This window comes from Carassius gibelio, chromosome B6 (genome assembly GCF_023724105.1).
Source record: "Carassius gibelio isolate Cgi1373 ecotype wild population from Czech Republic chromosome B6, carGib1.2-hapl.c, whole genome shotgun sequence".
Lineage (NCBI taxonomy): Eukaryota > Metazoa > Chordata > Actinopteri > Cypriniformes > Cyprinidae > Carassius > Carassius gibelio.
The window spans coordinates 2,642,769-2,661,309 of NC_068401.1; the positions used below are offsets into that span (position 1 = coordinate 2,642,769).

General features: G+C 37.0%; 4 protein-coding genes across 5 annotated transcripts; 2 read left to right on the forward strand and 2 right to left on the reverse strand.

The window, feature by feature from the left end:
• The first annotated feature begins 416 nt into the window (after positions 1-416).
• On the forward strand, positions 417-4,589 carry LOC127960266 (deoxynucleotidyltransferase terminal-interacting protein 1). The gene is made up of 13 exons (XM_052559908.1): positions 417-764; positions 1,170-1,240; positions 1,373-1,469; positions 1,561-1,659; positions 1,751-1,816; positions 2,010-2,066; positions 2,404-2,459; positions 2,542-2,587; positions 2,674-2,732; positions 2,832-2,892; positions 2,969-3,040; positions 3,556-3,611; positions 3,690-4,589. Exons 1-13 carry the CDS (start codon positions 687-689, stop codon positions 3,805-3,807), a joined length of 936 nt encoding a protein of 311 aa, XP_052415868.1. The 5' UTR covers positions 417-686; the 3' UTR covers positions 3,808-4,589.
• A 185-nt stretch (positions 4,590-4,774) lies between these two features.
• On the forward strand, positions 4,775-7,399 carry ube2c (ubiquitin-conjugating enzyme E2C). Of its 2 annotated transcripts, none has more exons than XM_052559906.1 (7): positions 4,775-4,875; positions 5,397-5,507; positions 6,251-6,278; positions 6,356-6,442; positions 6,549-6,753; positions 7,053-7,112; positions 7,234-7,399. In XM_052559906.1, exons 2-7 carry the CDS (start codon positions 5,407-5,409, stop codon positions 7,269-7,271), a joined length of 519 nt encoding a protein of 172 aa, XP_052415866.1. In that variant the 5' UTR covers positions 4,775-4,875; positions 5,397-5,406; the 3' UTR covers positions 7,272-7,399. The 2 variants fall into 2 exon arrangements, with proteins under 2 accessions (XP_052415866.1, XP_052415867.1); XM_052559907.1 differs by having other exon boundaries at positions 4,862-5,296.
• Positions 7,400-7,520: 121 nt separating this feature from the next.
• On the reverse strand, positions 7,521-10,262 carry zgc:109913 (regulator of G-protein signaling 9-binding protein). The gene is given in 3 exon segments (XM_052559904.1): positions 7,521-7,859; positions 7,861-8,251; positions 8,431-10,262. Coding segments are annotated over 3 exon segments (747 nt in total). The 5' UTR covers positions 8,633-10,262; the 3' UTR covers positions 7,521-7,705.
• A 118-nt stretch (positions 10,263-10,380) lies between these two features.
• LOC127960264 (E3 ubiquitin-protein ligase RNF182) lies at positions 10,381-17,699 on the reverse strand. Its single transcript, XM_052559905.1, has 2 exons — positions 17,438-17,699; positions 10,381-12,424 (listed from the first exon to the last, which is right to left on the reverse strand). Exon 2 carries the CDS (start codon positions 11,716-11,718, stop codon positions 10,975-10,977), a length of 744 nt encoding a protein of 247 aa, XP_052415865.1. The 5' UTR covers positions 11,719-12,424; positions 17,438-17,699; the 3' UTR covers positions 10,381-10,974.
• Between the last annotated feature and the right edge of the window lie 842 nt (positions 17,700-18,541).

The following is an 18,541-nucleotide window of genomic DNA, read 5'->3' on the forward strand; positions in this document are numbered from 1 at the left end:
TGCATATTTGAAACGTCATCAGAAACGTTGTACAGTAACATTATCAAAACGTACCATGATATTACCATTGTTTATTTTGATATATACCTGGTATAATTTAAAGTACCTTGGAGTAGATATTTATATATATTTATATATATTCATATTTATTGTGTGTCATGTCAAATGCATAGTTTGCAGGTGACGTCGAATATCCTTGGTAAGAAGTATATTAATTATTTCCTATATTTGGAATATTCCCAATATTTATCTGGAAATATATTTCTTCTCAAACAAGCGTTTTCCGTGCCACAACAAAGATGGCCGCTTGCTCTGTGTAAGCGACTATGGCGCGTGACCACGCCCATGGTGCGGATGCGCATGCCCGCCACCAACCTTAGACTTTTATTTTGAAATTCGAGCCAGAAAATTGTTTACGTCACTGCATTACATTGAGCTTGAGGAAGCGATTGAGAAATCATCGAGCTGTCGAACATTGACAGTGTTTTTTTTTTTTCTGATTACTTCATTGTTTCGAAACGCGTGCCGCTAAACCGGTTATTCTCAAAAGTGTCTGAATTAGCTCGCCAGCTATCTGACTGCACTGAGTTGCTGACAGGTGGCAGCGGTGAAGGGATCAGCATCTAGAGACCCCTGGAGCCTTTCTAGCGATTCTCATTGATCCGCTGAGAGTATATTGATTGTGAATGATGGGGGCCCAAAGGGGCGATGGACGCAGAGACTGGCTCCAGCAGGACTTCACCGAGCAGCGGATCCAGACAGTGGTGAGTCAAACTCGTGTCATCATCCTTAACATCTTCATCTTCAGTCGCTGTATGCACCATAACCGAGCATGAAACTTTAATAGTTCATATTTCAACCAAAAATATATAAAAGGAAAAAAAAATGTGCACAGAGAAAACCAATCTTGTTTTTAGGGCAAAATTAACAATTTGTACATTGTGAAATCATTTTATTTTTTGAAATTAAACAACTTTTTTATTAAAGTAGTGTATTTTAAAAAAAAATATATATATAAAAAAATGATTTTTTTAAATAGACCATCTGATTACCTGCATAAACTTGCAATTGTAAATTATTTATTAATAGGCCTTTCTTGATTGGATCTTGATTGTTGTATCCTTTTTTTATGGCCATTTACCTTTTCTGGCATTCTTTCCGAATGGCAGAATCCCTGGAACATCATGATCAAACACAGACAGGTGCATCGCAGAGGACGGCGCTCACAGATGGCGGTTAGGTAAGTCCTCTAATGTGGATTTTTCATCAGAACTTAGTCCCATCGCAGGATAATGTGCTCATTTGTAGGTTATTTGTGGTTGTTTCAAGACATCAGTGTGTTTGATTGAGCATGTGATTGTGTGTACTGTAGTTATACAGACCCTGTCATTTCCATGGACCTCCTGCGGACCGTTCTGCAGCCCAGCTTCAATGAAGACATCCGTGCTGTGTTCAGAAAATATATGAAGGTGACTGATCCATCACATTATTATTTTGGGACTGGTTTCATGTGTTTAAATTGCTGAGATCATGTTTTTTTTTTTTTTTTCATCTTTGCAGTTTTTTGAGAAGGCGGCCAGCAATGTGAAAGAGAATGTAGGAGGAGACGTTCAGCCCGACCAGCTCATCAGAGACGCCTGCAGAAACTGCCTGGAACATGTACAACATCATTTATGCACATTTTTACAAATATAAATGCTAAAATTTGTGATAAATCAAATTATAAGTTGATGTTCTGTTTCTGTTTTAGGCAAAGCAGCTCTTTCCTGATACAGAGAAAATGTCCCTGAAACCTAGTGCTGATCCAACAGTGAAGGTAAATGTGATGCATTTCCTCCAGAATTTAATTTAATATGTTAATTAGTCTGTAAAAACCTGCACACTTAGCTGAAAAACTATAAATGTAACTGGAATTGTAACATTTTTCAGTTCTGATTTTTTTTTTTTTTTTTATAAGTTGTTTATTTATTTATTTGATTTTTTATTTCTTATCGATTTTCATTTCACAGCGTGCACGGCAGCCAGACGACACCTCAGGCCAAAGAGACAGTCCCATCCCTAAAAAGGTAAAAAAAAAAAAGCCTTTTTGGAAATATTAATACAAATAAAAAAAAAAATTATATACTGTAAAATGTAATATATTCTTGTGATCGAAGCTGAATTTTCAGCATCATTACTCCAGTCTTCACTGTCACATGATCCTTCAAAAATCATTCTAATGTTTAAAAAACATTGAAAACAGTTGTGCTGATTCGTATATTAGTTGAAAGTACAGCATTTAGATTTTTTTTTTTAAATATAATGCATTCTTGCTGAATAATTTATTTAAAAAAAAACTTTCTGTCCACATACTATTAACAGCTATAAATATCTAATGTTTGTTTATTAATGTTAATTTTTTAGAGGAAAGGTCGTCCTCCGGGTACTGCTGTAGACAGACCAGCCTCATACAACACTGGGTAAGTGTCCTCGTGTTTCTTTATCTGATACCTCCACACATCAAAGATTTATGTTTTTGACATTTTTAAACATCCTACGCAGAGCAAAACTCAAAATATCTGAGCCAATAAAGCGAGAAGGACCTAAGGTATGTGCATTTGGATTAAAATAGCATAATGACTGATATTGAAATGTTTATGTGATATTTATGTGAGTGTGTTGATGTCTGTTTAGTGGGACCCATCCAGACTGACAGAGAGCAGCACATTCGTTTTGGGATCCAGGGCAAATAAGTAAGTGTACAAAGGTTTGCTCAAATTATGTTATATTAAATTTTCCACAGTAGCTGATGTTTGGATGTATACGTTCAACATGTACTGATATAATGTCAGGGCTTTGGGGATGGGCGGGACAAGAGGAAGAATCTACATCAAACATGCAGAGCTCTTCAAGGTACTTTCAGTCTTTTTCTGAGCATACATTAAGCTTTTTCGGTGTTCATGTGGAGGTAATATCTATTGTGTCTCAGTATGCCGCTGATGCCCAGGACAAACACTGGCTTTCAGAAAGACAGCACATGAGAGCCACCGGAGGAAAGATGGTGAGGGCATTCTGTTTTCAAAACATGGACAGTTCACCCAAAAATGAAAGTTTCCTGAAAGAAAAAAAAAAGTTTAACCTCACGCCATCCAAGATTTTTTTTCTTCACCTGAACATATTTGGAGAAATGTAGCATTGCATCACTTGCTCACCAATGGATGCTCTGGAGTGAATGGGTTCCTACAGACAAGCTCCTTTTGGCTTCACAAGATGTTAATGCAAGGACTAGAGTGGTGTGGATCACCTGTGATGTTTTTATCAGCTGTTTGGACTCTCATTCTGATGGCACCCATTCACTGCAGAGCATCCGTTGGTGAGCAAGAATGTTACATTTCTCCAAATCTGTTCCGGTGAAGAAACAAACTCATTTATATCTTATATGGCCTGAGGGTGAGTGAATTTTCTGCAAGTTTTCATTTTTGGGTATATTATTTCATTAATAAATGAATAAATAACCCAGAAATTAAGTATTAAATTAAAATTGGTCATCATCATGTTTAAACTCTCTCTTCTCAGGCCTATCTTCTAATAGAGGAGGACATTCTTGATCTTGCCCGAAGTGAAGACTACAAGTAAATAAACATTTTCTTACTAAATAAAACATGAATTTTACAGGTAACGTGCATCATGAAATGTTCTTTGAATCTTAGGGACTGTCCTGAATTGAAGCTGGATGAATTGAAACCATTTCTAGTGCCAATATGGATGGTGGAGAAGATGCAGAAGGCAATGGAAGCACAGAAAACAGAAAATGATCTTGTCATTTAGTGCCACGCAAGTCGTTGGACCACGGACACTCTTGAGTGTTACCAGTTTATCATAACTGTAACTTTATGTTGTTTATTTTGTTTGTGCGATGTTCATAGAAGACCCAGGCATTATGAGCAAGTTGCCCAGAAATTGTTGCGTTGGGGGTTTACTTGGCAAATCAAAATTCAACATTTCATTTCACATGCTATTTTCTAAACTTGTCTAGAGATCTGATTTTCTGATTTCTGTCAACAAATGTGTTTTTTTTTCATGACTTTGTATTTAAAAGAATTGAATATCTAATGAGGCACATATAGAGCCTTAATGGTTTAAAAAAAAAAATACTGTGGTTAATGGACATTTAGTATGTTTGTGTGTTTCTCATGATTTATGCCCCATTTTTATGAAATGTCATATTTTCTTTAAAATGTAGATTATCTAGTTAATTAATTTCCCACGTATGTCTCTTTTTAAATATTTTGCATTGTTCTGAAAAACAAAAGCAAAGAAGCTACTTCTCTCACAGCAGAACTATACAACGAGCCGTGATGTTTTTACCTTATAGTATATTTTCTAACTTATATATGCTTGGTTTTTTATTTTTATTTTAGTAAATGAAAAAAGTTTAATTGGGTGATTTTATAGCTTATTAAAAAATGTGTGGAGGTTGGTATTTAAATTATTTTTTTTAAATGAATTTCATACCTGTTACACTCATCTACTGTATTTCATAACTGAAAATGTAGAACAGTTTATTAATGTATGCAATTATATTTACCAATAAACAGTTTTGTCCTAAATGGTGTTTTTAAATGAAAACTAGATCGTTTGATGCATTGAATGACTCAAACTAGTCAACGGTTATAGCCACACCCTTCTGGCCGTATTACCCAATCAAATCAAAGTGTCTTATGCCTAGCATCAGTGCTGATTGGTTGCTAAGCATTCGCTTTGTTCGTATTCTGTGCTTATGATTGGCTGAACTGATGGTAAGGCGGAGATTAAGTTTAAACAGTGGGGCGGGATGTGATTTAAAAATTTCGTTCATCGATCGGTTAGTTTTGTCGACTGCACTGAACACAGCCGGTAATAATACGAATCATTTAAACAATACTGCTTTTAATGTTTATAACAAGATGATTTGTATAGTTTGTTTGTTTATATAAATGAATTGTTAGCGAATTCGCTAACTAGAAACCTAGTAACTTGAGAGTGTGTATGTGTTGTAGTTAATTATATTTCAGGTAATGTTAGAATAGATCTGCTTTTCAATCGTTAGTTTTGTATGACGGTTACATCGGCTTGTTTAGCTTCTCACTGGCTGCTGGATTTCGACAAACATAGACATGTAACGTTAGAAGTATAAGTTACCTCACATTCTAATGAAAGTCATTTCAGTTCTGTTCTTAAAAACAGTTCGTTTAAGCCTCTAGTTTTACATTAACTAGATTCAGTTTCCACCCGTCGGTTAGCTAAGTCAGATTGGAGTGAAGCTCACTAACGCAAGGTATACAACGTAAACGAGTTTTCGGTGTTGGAAACCTCTTTTGACTGGTTAGATGTGCGAGTTTTAACAAAGTGTTTTTCCTCCTGTCGACCCTTCGCAGATCTTACGCCATGGCCTCTCAGAATATGGACCCCGCAGCAGCCTCGTCCACAGCAGCACTGAAGGGCAGCGAAACCAACGTCAGCGTGTCGAAAGGATCCGTCACTAAAAGGTTTGATTGTTGCTGATATTCCCTTCAAATGTATTGAACGCTTCTATGTGTTACACACTGGCCTTTTTTGGTAATGCATCTGTGATTCCTTTCGGGATTTATTTCCTAACTTGAAGTACATTTAAGGAATCAAATAATTATGCTTCTGTAACCACTACAGTTGTTTATTCTTTTAGTTTCGGTTGAGAAAAGTGTATTATTAATTCAAACAGTATTTGTATTGAAATACTGTTTATTGCACTGGAATTAAACCGTGTCAATGAAGAGTTCTGCTCATCTGTCAGAACTGTTAATTGAACTTGTAATAACGGCAGAATCACAAGAAATTTAATTCTGAGTAACGCATGATTCTGAGAAAATTGTAGTCCCCCAATTATACTGTTAAGTTAAATTGTTCCAAAAGTATTCAGCGTATTCAAACAATACATAGATTATCTTTCTATGTTATAGAAATAACTCTGCGGTTTAAAATCCTTTAAATGTGTTGTGATTTCCAACAGGAACGTTTACATTATTGGTGTTCATAAGTAGTATAGTTTGATTGGAAATCCATTAGGGCTTCTTGTACATTATTAGGCGCTATTTTCTAAATTTCTTTCACTGTTTTTAATACCATATTTGCATTAATTTTGGCATCTGAAATAACAAAGACTGGCATTTAAAATCTTTATATATAATTTTAGTGCTTTTTCTTTTTAAATAATTATTCATGTTAATTGTCAATGTTTCCTCTTCCTGCGTAGGCTTCAGCAAGAGCTGATGACGCTAATGGTAAGAACTTTTTGTACAGCTGTTATTTGGTTTGGCCTTTGTAACTGTAGTTTAACTCGGTGCATTGTTAAATGCAGATGTCAGGAGACAAGGGCATTTCAGCATTTCCAGAGTCTGACAATCTCTTCAAATGGATTGGCACAATAGATGGAGCTCAAGGAACGGTAAGAACAACGGTTTTCTTCCCCACAAAATGGTTTTCTTACATGCAATATGCTTATCTAGATAAGATTTATTCTTAAAACCATCTATTTTTTTGTCCCTGCTCAGGTTTATGAAGGTTTGAGGTACAAACTTTCCCTGGAGTTTCCTAGTGGGTACCCCTACAATGCCCCTCGGGTGAAATTCGTCACTACTTGTTTCCACCCAAATGTTGATGAGAATGGCTTCATCTGCCTAGACATTTTAAAGGACAAGTGGTCTGCACTATATGATGTCCGCTCCATTCTATTGTCCATTCAGAGTTTATTAGGAGGTAGGTTATGCTTTTGATACGAGTAGTGCCGAGCAAAACTCACTTATATTCCACACTTGATTCATGAGTTTAAATCTGGCCACAACCTTCAGGATGTTTAATTGAAATTAAACCATAACATGAAACAAACTTTGGACATTATGATTATGCTGATAAATGGAATACTGTTATTCAGATTAATAAATTAATGTAAGGTCAACTACTTTCCCCTGTAATATAAAGTAGCAGGTTTGTTCTGATTTAAGTAATTCACTAGCTGTCTTGTCTGGATTATTGTACTCATGAATGTTTGCTTTTAGAACCCAACAATGATAGTCCAATGAACTCTGCAGCTGCTGAACTATGGGATGACCAGGAAGGTAACCGATCATGCCAGAGTCAAGCAGTTGTTTGAAACTGCAGTATTTTTTGAGAATTGTTTGTAGTTCAGTGTTTTGGTAAATAATGCGTCTAATGGATTTTTAATCCTTTTTGTTGCAGCATTCAAAGCCCATTTGCACGCAACCTACAAGAACTGACCATGAACATTAACATCTGCCTCTTGTTTTATCTGTGTCTGTTTTCTTGTTTGTAATGTACATTTTCTGTATTGGGTTTCTGTGTATATTTTTCAATGTTGTCCTAAATAAAATGCTGATTGAATTGAGTTTTTGCTAATTATTGGAGTAAAGGGAGGGAAAATACGACCAGAATGAATTTTATTTCACTTTTGAAATCGTATATGAACAATCAATCTCTGGACACCCAATGACAATTGATGGGTGCGTAGGAGACGGACCAAAAAGATCAAAACTATAGGATAAAGAAAACTAATCATGCACAGTGTTAGGGATTTGTTTTCTTTCTCTTTTTGATATATGTTGTGTTTTCAGAGTATTATGGTCAACTATTGTAACCAATGTTATTGGACAGGAAAGCTATTGTAGAGTGTCTCAATTTCAAAACTTGTCTTTTAACCTAGTGTCAGAACTTGGCTAAGCAGACATAGTAGACAGCCTACTTTGCAGTTGTGGTGATTGCAACAACCTAATGTATTATTTTGAGACACCACCTCCACTTCCATGATGTCTTCCAAGCTTTCATCCTCTTCTTGCCTACTTTCTTGGGTCTTCTACCCAGGCTTTTTGTGTGGGTTCAATAGACCACAGTGGAATATTAACTCTTTGAAACATTTCTTCAAGCTGAACATTAATCTCCATTATGTGCTGCTTCAGGTCTGGGCTTGCAGTCTCCTCTACTGATAACCATGGTGTTTGCACTATGGCTGCCCGAGCTGCCATTTCCGAAGTTCCACCCACATAACCTGCGTTGATGAGGGCTTGTCGCTCTTTGTGCTGGATCAGAGGGAATGACTCTCGCAAGACTTTGACCTTCTGTAGGTCCTGCTGGAAGTTTTCCAAACTGGACAAGAAGATCACCCAAAGTCATTCAGCCTGTTCTTTGTCCTCTTGTCCTTGCTCCATTTCTGTCAGCAGACTTAGCAGCCTCCGGTGAAGCCCTGAAACATGAGTCTATCAAGTCAAGTCTCAACAGCTTGAATGTGGCGTAATTGAATATGGCCAGCCATTAGTTTTTGCAGTGCAGAAAAATACTAAAAGGGCAATTGAAAACTTCTGCACCACTAGCATTGGCAAACTGTTTCTTGCTTGTCTTCTGTTTGTTCTTGTCCAGTCTTACCTGAGAATATTTTATGAGCTGCTGTCCTGGTTTCTTCCAGCTCCTCTCTAAGGAAGCTCCTATCCATGTTGCTCTCCAAGGAGTTGGCCATTTGCTGGAAGCAGGCTGTCACTTTGCTCAGGGCGGCCTGTGCCCGCTCGCATTCATTCACCTGCCTCTTTCTGGTTTGGATTTCCACCACCGACTGCCACCAGTGATTCATTACCACTCATGTGGTGAACGACCTAAACTTTGCAGAATATTTAAGAGTTATTGTTGGTCTCAATATCAGAATTGGTCTGGCCTATTCTGAACTAAAATATTTGAAATTATATATGGCGTAGATTTTGTCTTAACTAGATGATGGGAAAATGTTTAATCTTGTTTTTTTTCTCGATCTAATTAAATTAATAAACCATAACCATTTATTTTGCTTAAACACAAGTTATTTGCCACCTTCATTATCCTGGTTAATAATTTTTCTTAAGTTCTCTTTTATGTATGGTTGTACCACTTTGAAACACATTTTGCCTTATTTCTAATATAATTTTAATGTGATAATGTTACATTAAGAGGCTACACCCATTTGTATGCCTACAATTTTCTAAAAGAAAAAAAGTCACTTACTGGTAACTGAGCCTCAAAGAAATCCGTCTGGTTTCATAGCCTTTAGAAACTTGCGAGTTGTTTTGACAGTCCTGTTTTTAAGTGTGATTACATCCGTTGGAGACACTTCTGCCAACCTCCTTGTATTTGAATGCTCAGCTATGTTCTTTTTTCCAAAGCTTTTATAGAGGCCGGTCTTAAGGGACACTTGTTAAAATTAGGCCCAAACTGTGCAGTCCATGCTCCCAGATTACCTTGCGCTGGAGATCATTGTCAAAGTTCTTTTTTCTCAGAAACACATGCAGTGTTTGGAGGAAAATGTTTTCAATCAAGAGAACCATGCATAATGAATTTCTATGTGTTGTTGTATATATGTGTGCTTGTGGGAGTGTGTGTGTGTTTAATAATGTGTGTGCTGTGCAAAGTAGGTTTATGTGAAGTTAATTGTCCACAGGGAGAGTGGTAGGTTTATGTGAAGTTAATTGTCCACAGGGAGAGTGGTACGGTATTGTGGAGGAACAGATGGAGATCCTTTATTGACTCCCTTGTGGTTATTTGGGCTTGTTTGAAGGCTGTGCGTCGCTTGATGCATCATGTATGCACCCATGGGTCCAATCTCCTGAGCAACACCAGTAATATTAGCTCATTCAGTTAACAAAACAGCAAAGCTGTAATAGGCACTAACATAATTCAGCAGTCATAATTATAATCAACTTCCCACACTTAAAATTGTGATGTTGGAGAGTATTTCCTTTTTATATTAAGAGTCATTAATTACTAAATTCATTACATTTTAAGATGCCAATTGTAAAGAATCCAATGTATCCTTTTTTTTTTTTGTCCTTTTTCATTACTATCCACCTTTTTCCTAACAAGGAAAACTTTACAAATAATTTCAAATCATAAGTCCGCGCTACAAATAATCCTTCCCAAATCCTCGTGTCTCTTTCCAGGTTTGTTTTCACACACAAGCTGTTAAATGTAATTGTTAAGAAGACACATTTTCCTATAATTATATTTAACACATCTGTAACATTGCTGCGGATAGAAGGAGGATCTTAAGGAGTTATTCATGGAATGTTAAAAGTATTTTGCTTTAACACTTACATTTTTTATTTATTTAATACATTTCATTTTTATACTTTTAATGACCAATGGTTGAAGGCTGGGTAAAATAATGTCACCTCATTGTACCCAGTTTGTTTTCTTTCTTTTTGCGTTCATAGAGCGAACTTTTTGCTGATTGTTTAGTGTAAACAGAAGTTACTCCCATTATTTGCGCAAAACATCATGGGACGTAGGACAAAGGTGGATACTCAAACAGTGATCAAGTATGGTAAGTGTACTTCACAGTATAATCTGGAGTTCTATTAGATATGGAAGATTCTTTATTGAATATCTAATGGGTGGCTTTAAAGTATTTGTTCATTCTCATAGCAATGACAAACACAAATTCACTTATTTTACATATACATTACAGCTTGGCCATTGACATGCCTTACAAAGGCAACTAGAAACTTCAATGAGAACATTGAGACGATTGAAATTATGCCACAGATATGCAGAAGATAACACAAAACAAACAAATTCATCTAGTATTGTTGAACACATCCAGTGGTTTCCATATTACAGTGTGGAAGGCCTTCATTCTCTGTTGCGTGTTATTTATATCACAGTTGTTGAAGACCCATTGGGTGAGCTAGACATTATACAAAACCACAGCGATCTGATGCAGTCCAAAATCAATACATCCAGCTTTAACTGCTAACGTCAAGTACAGTTGGCCCTGCATACAATGTGATGTGAGTTACAAGGAGTTCACTGGTAGATGCTGGTATAATCTGGTGTGACGGAAAAAATGCGGTGTCTGGTATTAGTAGATATGCATCAGTGATTTGGCTTTTGTTCTTTTACAGGTCTTGCTAGTTCAAAGATCAGCCCAAGGACTGACGTAGGTTGTTATGTGGCGATGGCCTCCATGATCTCATGGCACAGACATTGGCAGAAGCCATAGAACACGCAAAGGACCAAGGTGGAGGGCACCAGGCTGACCAAGATCACTCCCATCGTGAGCTGCTGGATCATCAGCAAGTAGATCCCCAGTGGCAGTGAGCTAAAGTAGACCAAGCAGAGGAAACCCATCAAAAAGCGAGGAACTGAATGAGACGTCCAAGCCCGACACTTCTGCACAGGCAGGTGGCAAGGCAAGGAGTCCAAACTGGCCGTCCTATACAACCGCACCATGTTCAACATGCTCATAGAGTCAGAGGACTGTGACTCTCCAGGGATTTCCATGATTGTGATGACGAGGCAGTCGGACGAGCTATGGGCCTGCTCGCTTCCACTTAGGCTATTGGGTGTCAAAAGGACCTCACCACTGGGTGTGGTGCCGCTCTTACGAGCCCGGTCCTGGTAAGTCAGAATAGCCAAAATGTTGCTGTCATCTTGAAGCAACCAGATCTCCTCGTCAGGGACATGAGTCTCATGGCGACAGAAGGGGCAGCTGATCATGCTCGGAGACGAGTCCAGCTCCACCATCTTCTTTAGACATTTGGCACAGACCCGGTGCAAGCAGCTCAACACCTTGGGCTTGCGGGCTCGTGTGTCAAAACGATTGTAGCAGATCTTGCACTCCAGTTCCTCCACCGTATAAATCACCGGTGCCTGGGAGCTCTCAGTGTCTGAGTCTGACTTCTGGCTCATCTTGAGAGATGAAGCTTGGCCACAGCTGAGAGGAGTGAAATAGTCAGGAAGCAGGTGCAAATGTTCAAATTAAGCAAATTTTTGTATGCTATAGGAGCAGCACCTGAGCACCGTCCTTGGTAGCCCTTGTTTTTCTGCCTTGTGTTTTTCACCAAAAAGGATTGTTTTAATTCATCATTTCAAAAGCTTGCTGCATATACTGCTGATTAGAAATCCACAAAAGCAAAGTTTTGAAGGAAAGCTTTTTAACATCATACATATGTCCATGTTAAGAAACCCTGATGTATAAATGACAAGCAGATTATACTAAAACACAATTGAGAAATTCATTGCATGCTAAATGACGATCTCCATTCACTGTCCGCACTCAATTAAATAACTTATTTGGGTTTTCCAGCATGGTTTAGAGAAAGACAAAACTAAAGAAGCAATAAAGAAATAAAGTTAGTTGACATCAGAGAGGTCTAAAAATATTCCATAGCAAGCATCTGCCAGTTCCTTTGAAATCAGAATCTGGACACGGAGTGTGTTTTTGCCTTGTTATCCATCGCTGATTCTAGAATGAGGAGGAAGAATTCTTTAATTCAGATAAAGTCAGCAGAATCATCCTGAATACTGCCAGATATTTTCTTCCAGTAATGGCTACACTTGATTATAACCTTCAACTCTGAATGCTCACATTGTCCCTCCAAGCACTTTGTTCATTCTGCAAAAAAAATGAGAGAAGACACAGACGTGTTATTTAGATAAGAATATAATTGTTTGCAAAATGCGAAATGTTAACACATTTTTCAGTAGATCTGAAGAATGCAAAAGTGAATAGCTTGATTTCTGTTCTTACCTTGTGTGAGTAAAACCCTTCTAGTGTCATTGAGCCAGCAGCGCTAAAAACCCTTTGCATTCATCAAGCCCTTCCTATCAGGTGTATAGATGTCAACATAGGGGTGGGCGTGTGTGACAGAAAGCATGCATATAGTTGTTCCTCCCAATATTAAGGCTAGTGGATAGTTGTAGACTAAACCTTTATCCCCTATATTTGGTTACATCCTTGTATATGGCACAAAATGTATGTTTCATTGAACATTTGCTAAAATGTTTGGCTAAAATAGTGGCTAAAGGAGATCCTTATTTGCTCCAGTAAAAGGCGTGGCAAGCCATTCAAGCAAAGGCCAACGGAGTCTATATTTAATTAGCTCCTGTTTTTCTTGATTCCTTGTGGACGTGACTCTGATATGACAGAGAGGCAAACAAGTGATGCAAGTGTATGTTAACATGCAAATTTTAATTTCCCACTACAAAACCTTACAAAGTTTTTCCTTCTCTCTCTTTCCATGTCTCAATGCACAGGTTGTTCGAATCTGAAGCCAGTCTATAAATAGCATGCGTGCAGTGCTAGAGGATACAGCCCCCCCCAACCTTGATGACTTTGATAAGGACTGTCACGCACTCACACACACTCGTGTCCAACAGTCAAGGATGCAGTTATGCACTGAAATTATGACTTTGACATTGTATGGCAGCTTGTCTCTAAGGGTTCCTCGGCTCGCTCATATAAATGGCAGCAGAGTCTGTTGAATAAAAGCCAGTTGGTCAAACCTGACATCCAAGATGAAGCAAAAGGAGTGAAGGTTAAAAGAACGCATCCGTCATACAGAATTTATTTGCCATTAAAACGGCAGCGAGTCAATACATGCTAAGGGTGCATCTACATTTAGCTGAGTAATCAGTACAGTTGCAGTGGAATATATTAAATGCATTATACTTGGCTGCAGACATGGTTGTAGTTTTCAGTGGCTTGTAAATAAAAGGTCTATTTTTAAATGCAATTTGTGTATTGCTGAAATTCATGAGCTGGATCTGAATTTATCATCATGTTGGCTTTAGAAAAACATTGGCAAGAAAACTGAAGAGGTGTAGCCTAGAAATGCAAACATATGCATCGGCCTAAATTAGTTAATACTTCGATTTATGGGCCATGTCTTATGCACCATGTTTTACGAAACCTGTCAGAAACATGAAGAAAAACGAATTAGTTTTTAAATAATTTTTAGGACCATTTTCTTTATTTTTATATGTGAGGGGAAGAACGTATAGTAATTAGTTACATTACATTACATTAATTAAAACAACCATTAAGAATAATGGGAATTAAAACTAAAAGAAATGTAAAAATTCTCATTAACTCATATAAGTCATGAGAAATATGGAGGAAAAAAATGCTTAATTTTCATGAAAATCTCAATGCAAAAATTATTATTGGTCTTAAATTAAGTTTTATTGTCTTTATACAAAATATAATTCATTTTTATTTTATCAATTCTTTTTTTTTTTTTTTTTAGGTAAAGCGAACGTTTATTGAGATACTCTCGAAAACTCTCAATACTGAGCTCTGTAATGAAAAATCAATTTCTATTTACTTAGCTCATTTTCCGTTCAGGATATCTAAAGTGTACTGTTTCTAAAATAACTGAATTTGAAAAATGATAAAAGTGAAATGTGTCAGTTGGTGTTTGTCATCTTCTTGCTTGGGTGACCTGTAGTGCCAGTAACCACAGGAGATAATTGCGTCTGTGTGTAGGCTATGTGTTTGTGTGAGAAGCGGAAATAAAGATGCAAGGGGCGTTCACAGGAAAACACCATCTGTGTCCTGGTCCTGTGGGTTACATAAATAATACCAGTTCACCTGCCTGCTCCAATGTTTACGTCAGCCTTTTGAGGAGCATGCAGGCCTTCTGAAACGCTTCTTATTTTCATTGTTAGTTTGAACACATAAACCTTTATTTTTAACTCATTAAATTAAACACTCTCTATGATATATAATAACTCCATGTTAAGTTTAAATGGGTTAAAAAAAATACTTATAATGATTCTCTGAATTGAGACCCTAGATGCATATGTTAATCATCACTGTTCAGTCTTTTAAGTCAAACTGGTGGTTACAGGCTAACAACTTATGTTTACAAACCAACAGATGACTGATTTCAGTTAGATATGCCGATAAAGCCTGTTTTAAAAACAAATAATCAGGTCTATCTCTTTCCTTTTAGATGCATTCAAATAAAGTGCAATAACTTTTAGATAACGGACCACCCTCATGCCCCCCAGAGTTCACCTGGGATGTTCCTTGCATTGTTATGATGTGGTGTGTTTTCAAGTGATTTTAGTTGGAATAAAGCAGATGTTTCTTCTCTTTTTCAGTTCCTAGACAGGACGCTTTTTGCACTAGTGCCACAAAATGCACATTAGATGTGTAATTAATGCTTGAGAATTACAGGAGTGTATCAGGACTGAAACTAAATTCTGCAAGAAGGTACAGAAGGCACTGTAATGTGATGTATTTCCAAGAATAACTCCTATTCAGTTAGTTAGAAATTGGCTTTTATCCATTTTATCCATCAGGAACCCTTCTGAAAAGCCACCAGGCTTTTGACGGGGAGGTGGAAGCTAAAGGTCAAGTTCATCCTCAAGAGCATCTCTTCATATATAACTGGTAACAATTCTTCCTATTTCTTGTTAGTTGCTATTGTTTCAGTAAACAGCTATAAATTGCTGGCAAGATTCTAGAAAAGCTACATTACCTATAACAATAATGGCAGTAGTTTTGTGGCCTGGTGATGTCAGCCAAAATGTTGTTCCATATGACTGACAACAAAGCATTTTTTATAATGTGAACTTTAAAATAAGATCTGGGATGTGTATTAAGAAAGTAGTATTGGCAACTAGTTTAACAAATCTTGAAAGGAATGTGTTGTATTATCAGTAAACGATGCTCCTATTGATTTCTGTGCAAAACTAATGAGACCGAATGCACTACACGTAAATAAATCTCCTGTCATTTCATTTTGACCAGTAATTTAATTTCTGCCAGAACTGACAGTAACTCATCGCACCCAGCGGAGCCATCCGGACATCAGCACTAAATGTACCTTTGTCTTGACAACTGAACGGAAGGATATCAGGCTCTCCAGCAAAACAAGGAAAGTAATGAAGATAAACTGCTAGAGTAGCATTACAGATACATTTTCAGACCAGCTCTATGGGTTAAAAAAGCTTTTAAAAACAGTAACAAAGAGTTGCGGTTAAGCTACAATCTACAAATTTATTATTATAGATACAAATAAGTAGTGAGGTCTCTTTTAAAACCAGTTTCGTTTTGGAGCAGAGCCTTATTTTCCGTCACTTCTGGCCATGCAGTAAAAAAAAAAAAGTGCTTGTTTTTTTTTAGTTGTTGTTTCTGATTTAGTGTGACAGCTCAGTGAAGATTTCACATGCAAGTTAGCCATTCTATTCATTGAAGCGCAGGTATGAAGCAGACCATCCTCACAGGTAACCAGTGACCTAGTTTACAGTGACCCTGTCTCAGTCCTGGAAGAAGGGGTACAGCTATTTGTGGACCCAGATTTGGAAGAGAGAATGTCACTAAAAGTCTTAAATTATCAACCCATCCTTAAGTGACCGCTGGGTTTTGCCAAGACATGACATTTTGCAATCAGGAACATTGCCAAGGCTGAACACTGTCGCCATAAATAAGTATAATTGGGGTTGAGGTGAAAAGCTCTTCTTAGAGTCTGTCCATCTTTAGAAGACTCTTGCATGTTTTTTTTCATGAGAGCTACAATTGGATCCTTTTGTGCAACTCTAATGCTTTTAAACATTAATCGTTTTAATAATATGATTGTGTCTTGCATCTAGCACCAACTCTTTAAAGTGGCGGACTATTAATGATGGCATTCAAGAGGCTTTTTAGTGAGGTAATTACAATTCATCCTCCACATAAGACTTTATATAACATGCTAAGACTCTCTCACTCTCTCAAGGACTGTATTCACAGTTCATTAGTGAGGAGTCTGGTACTGTTAGATATCTTGTGCTCAATGCAATAACTCTTCAAATCATTCAAACAGCTCTTGACGACTGATGTGTGCATACTGTAATAAAAGAGATAGACTTATATTTATTTTATTCATTAATCATTTTTAGGTGCAGACTCATTCTCAGAAAAAGTTTGACTAATTTCCACATCCATCAGTTGAGAGTTATGAGAGATGCAATGGTTTTTTCATGGAGCCGGTTGGCAACCGATAAATGACAGGAAGAACTAAGCAAATTAATTAGCCTACCTTTAATTAGCTGTTTATTTCAGATACTGTTCATATTAGGCTGCTACTCAAACTAATACAACTTCAACAACAGTCTCACAGCAACAGTAATCACTATTTTGCGTCATTTAGCAACAATAATATTCACTAGCTGTTATTTTAATGTCGATCGCTGGTTTAGATCCAACATGTATTTTTTTTATGAATTCTTTTTTTATTAAAGAACAAGAAAATGTTCTGATATTATAAAACAAATTTAGTTTTTGGCATTAAACAAACACAAGTTGTGGCCAATAACTATATCTGTCGCGGCGAGCAATACGATGGCTACTTGACGATTTTACGTCGCGTCGTCGCTTTTCTATCTCATAAGCCGTTTTAGTATTTAAATGACAGTTTGGATAAATATGATTAATTATTAAAACTAATTTGCATCACATGTTTGCCTTTAGAAAAAGTCGCGGATATATGTCCATCGAATGCGTTACGGCGAATTGTTGTTTATGCATTGAAAATGCGTATAAACATTTGAAGTAAATTAATAATTTAATGACAAGACTCAAGGTTTATAACACAAGCTGTAAACGTTTATAATCCGCAGTTATCGCAATGACACTCACCCTCAGGTCTTGATTTCCAGCCTCTTCCATCTAATATCATAACAGTCGACTATAAGCGCCACATTTTCCGTTTCTCGTCGCTTTGTGGTGAGTCACAGTCAATCTCGAGGTCCCATCTGTCCGAGCACAACTGCTACATCCCCCTCATTGCGGTAATGCTCCAGCATCAGAAGCTGCACGGATTTATCCTCAGTGGTTGCTGTGGCAACAGGAGCCAGCGCGAGCTCCGAACTAACGCGTTTGACTTCTCTTACCGGACGCACGTGAGCACCGAAGACGGTGATGATCGACAGGCTCCTTTCACGTTGACTCGGTTGTTTTTCAGGCACGCAAGAATAATTTAGACATTGATTTCCTCCACAGAAACACATAAACTCATATAGCGCATATTAAATCTACCGTGCATATTAATTGATGAGGATATTATTTAGTTTTCTTTTTCGTTTTATACAAGGTCATAACGCATAATAGTGTATTTTAAGAAATACATGTGTTTTTTAATATTGTCTAGAATGCTTTTTTGTTTACACTGTAAACCCCTGACAGTAACACTGTGAAATAACATGATTAAATCAGTTAACATGGCGGATGACACAGCAAAAACAACTACATTAGATTTGATTTAACTTTATTGTCACTGCACATGTAAGGTAAAAGGCAACGAAATGCATGCAGTAAGCGTCCAACCAGAAGTGCAATAAGCATGTACAGTGTCTATAATATGTTACAAAAGCACAATAAATATACAGATTATGGACATAATTTACAGATTTTTAAATACTATCAGCATGATAGGTGTACTATTAACAAGCCTATATTGGTAGGCTTACAGCACTGACTGTCAACGACCATCGAAGCATGCAGCCGTGAGATAAAAAGGAGAAAGATGGTGGCATGTGTGATGCAAGAAAATAATACTGGAAAAAAGTCATATTGTTCAGACCCGTACATGCTGTGGGTGCAACCTCAAATAAAAGAGTAAATAAATTAATGCAAACTAAATATAAAGACCTAAAGTAAAAGGAAAACACAGTTAAAATTCATGCAATTTATTTATTTATTTACGAATTGCCCAAATGCACATGACTTATAATTCTATATTAA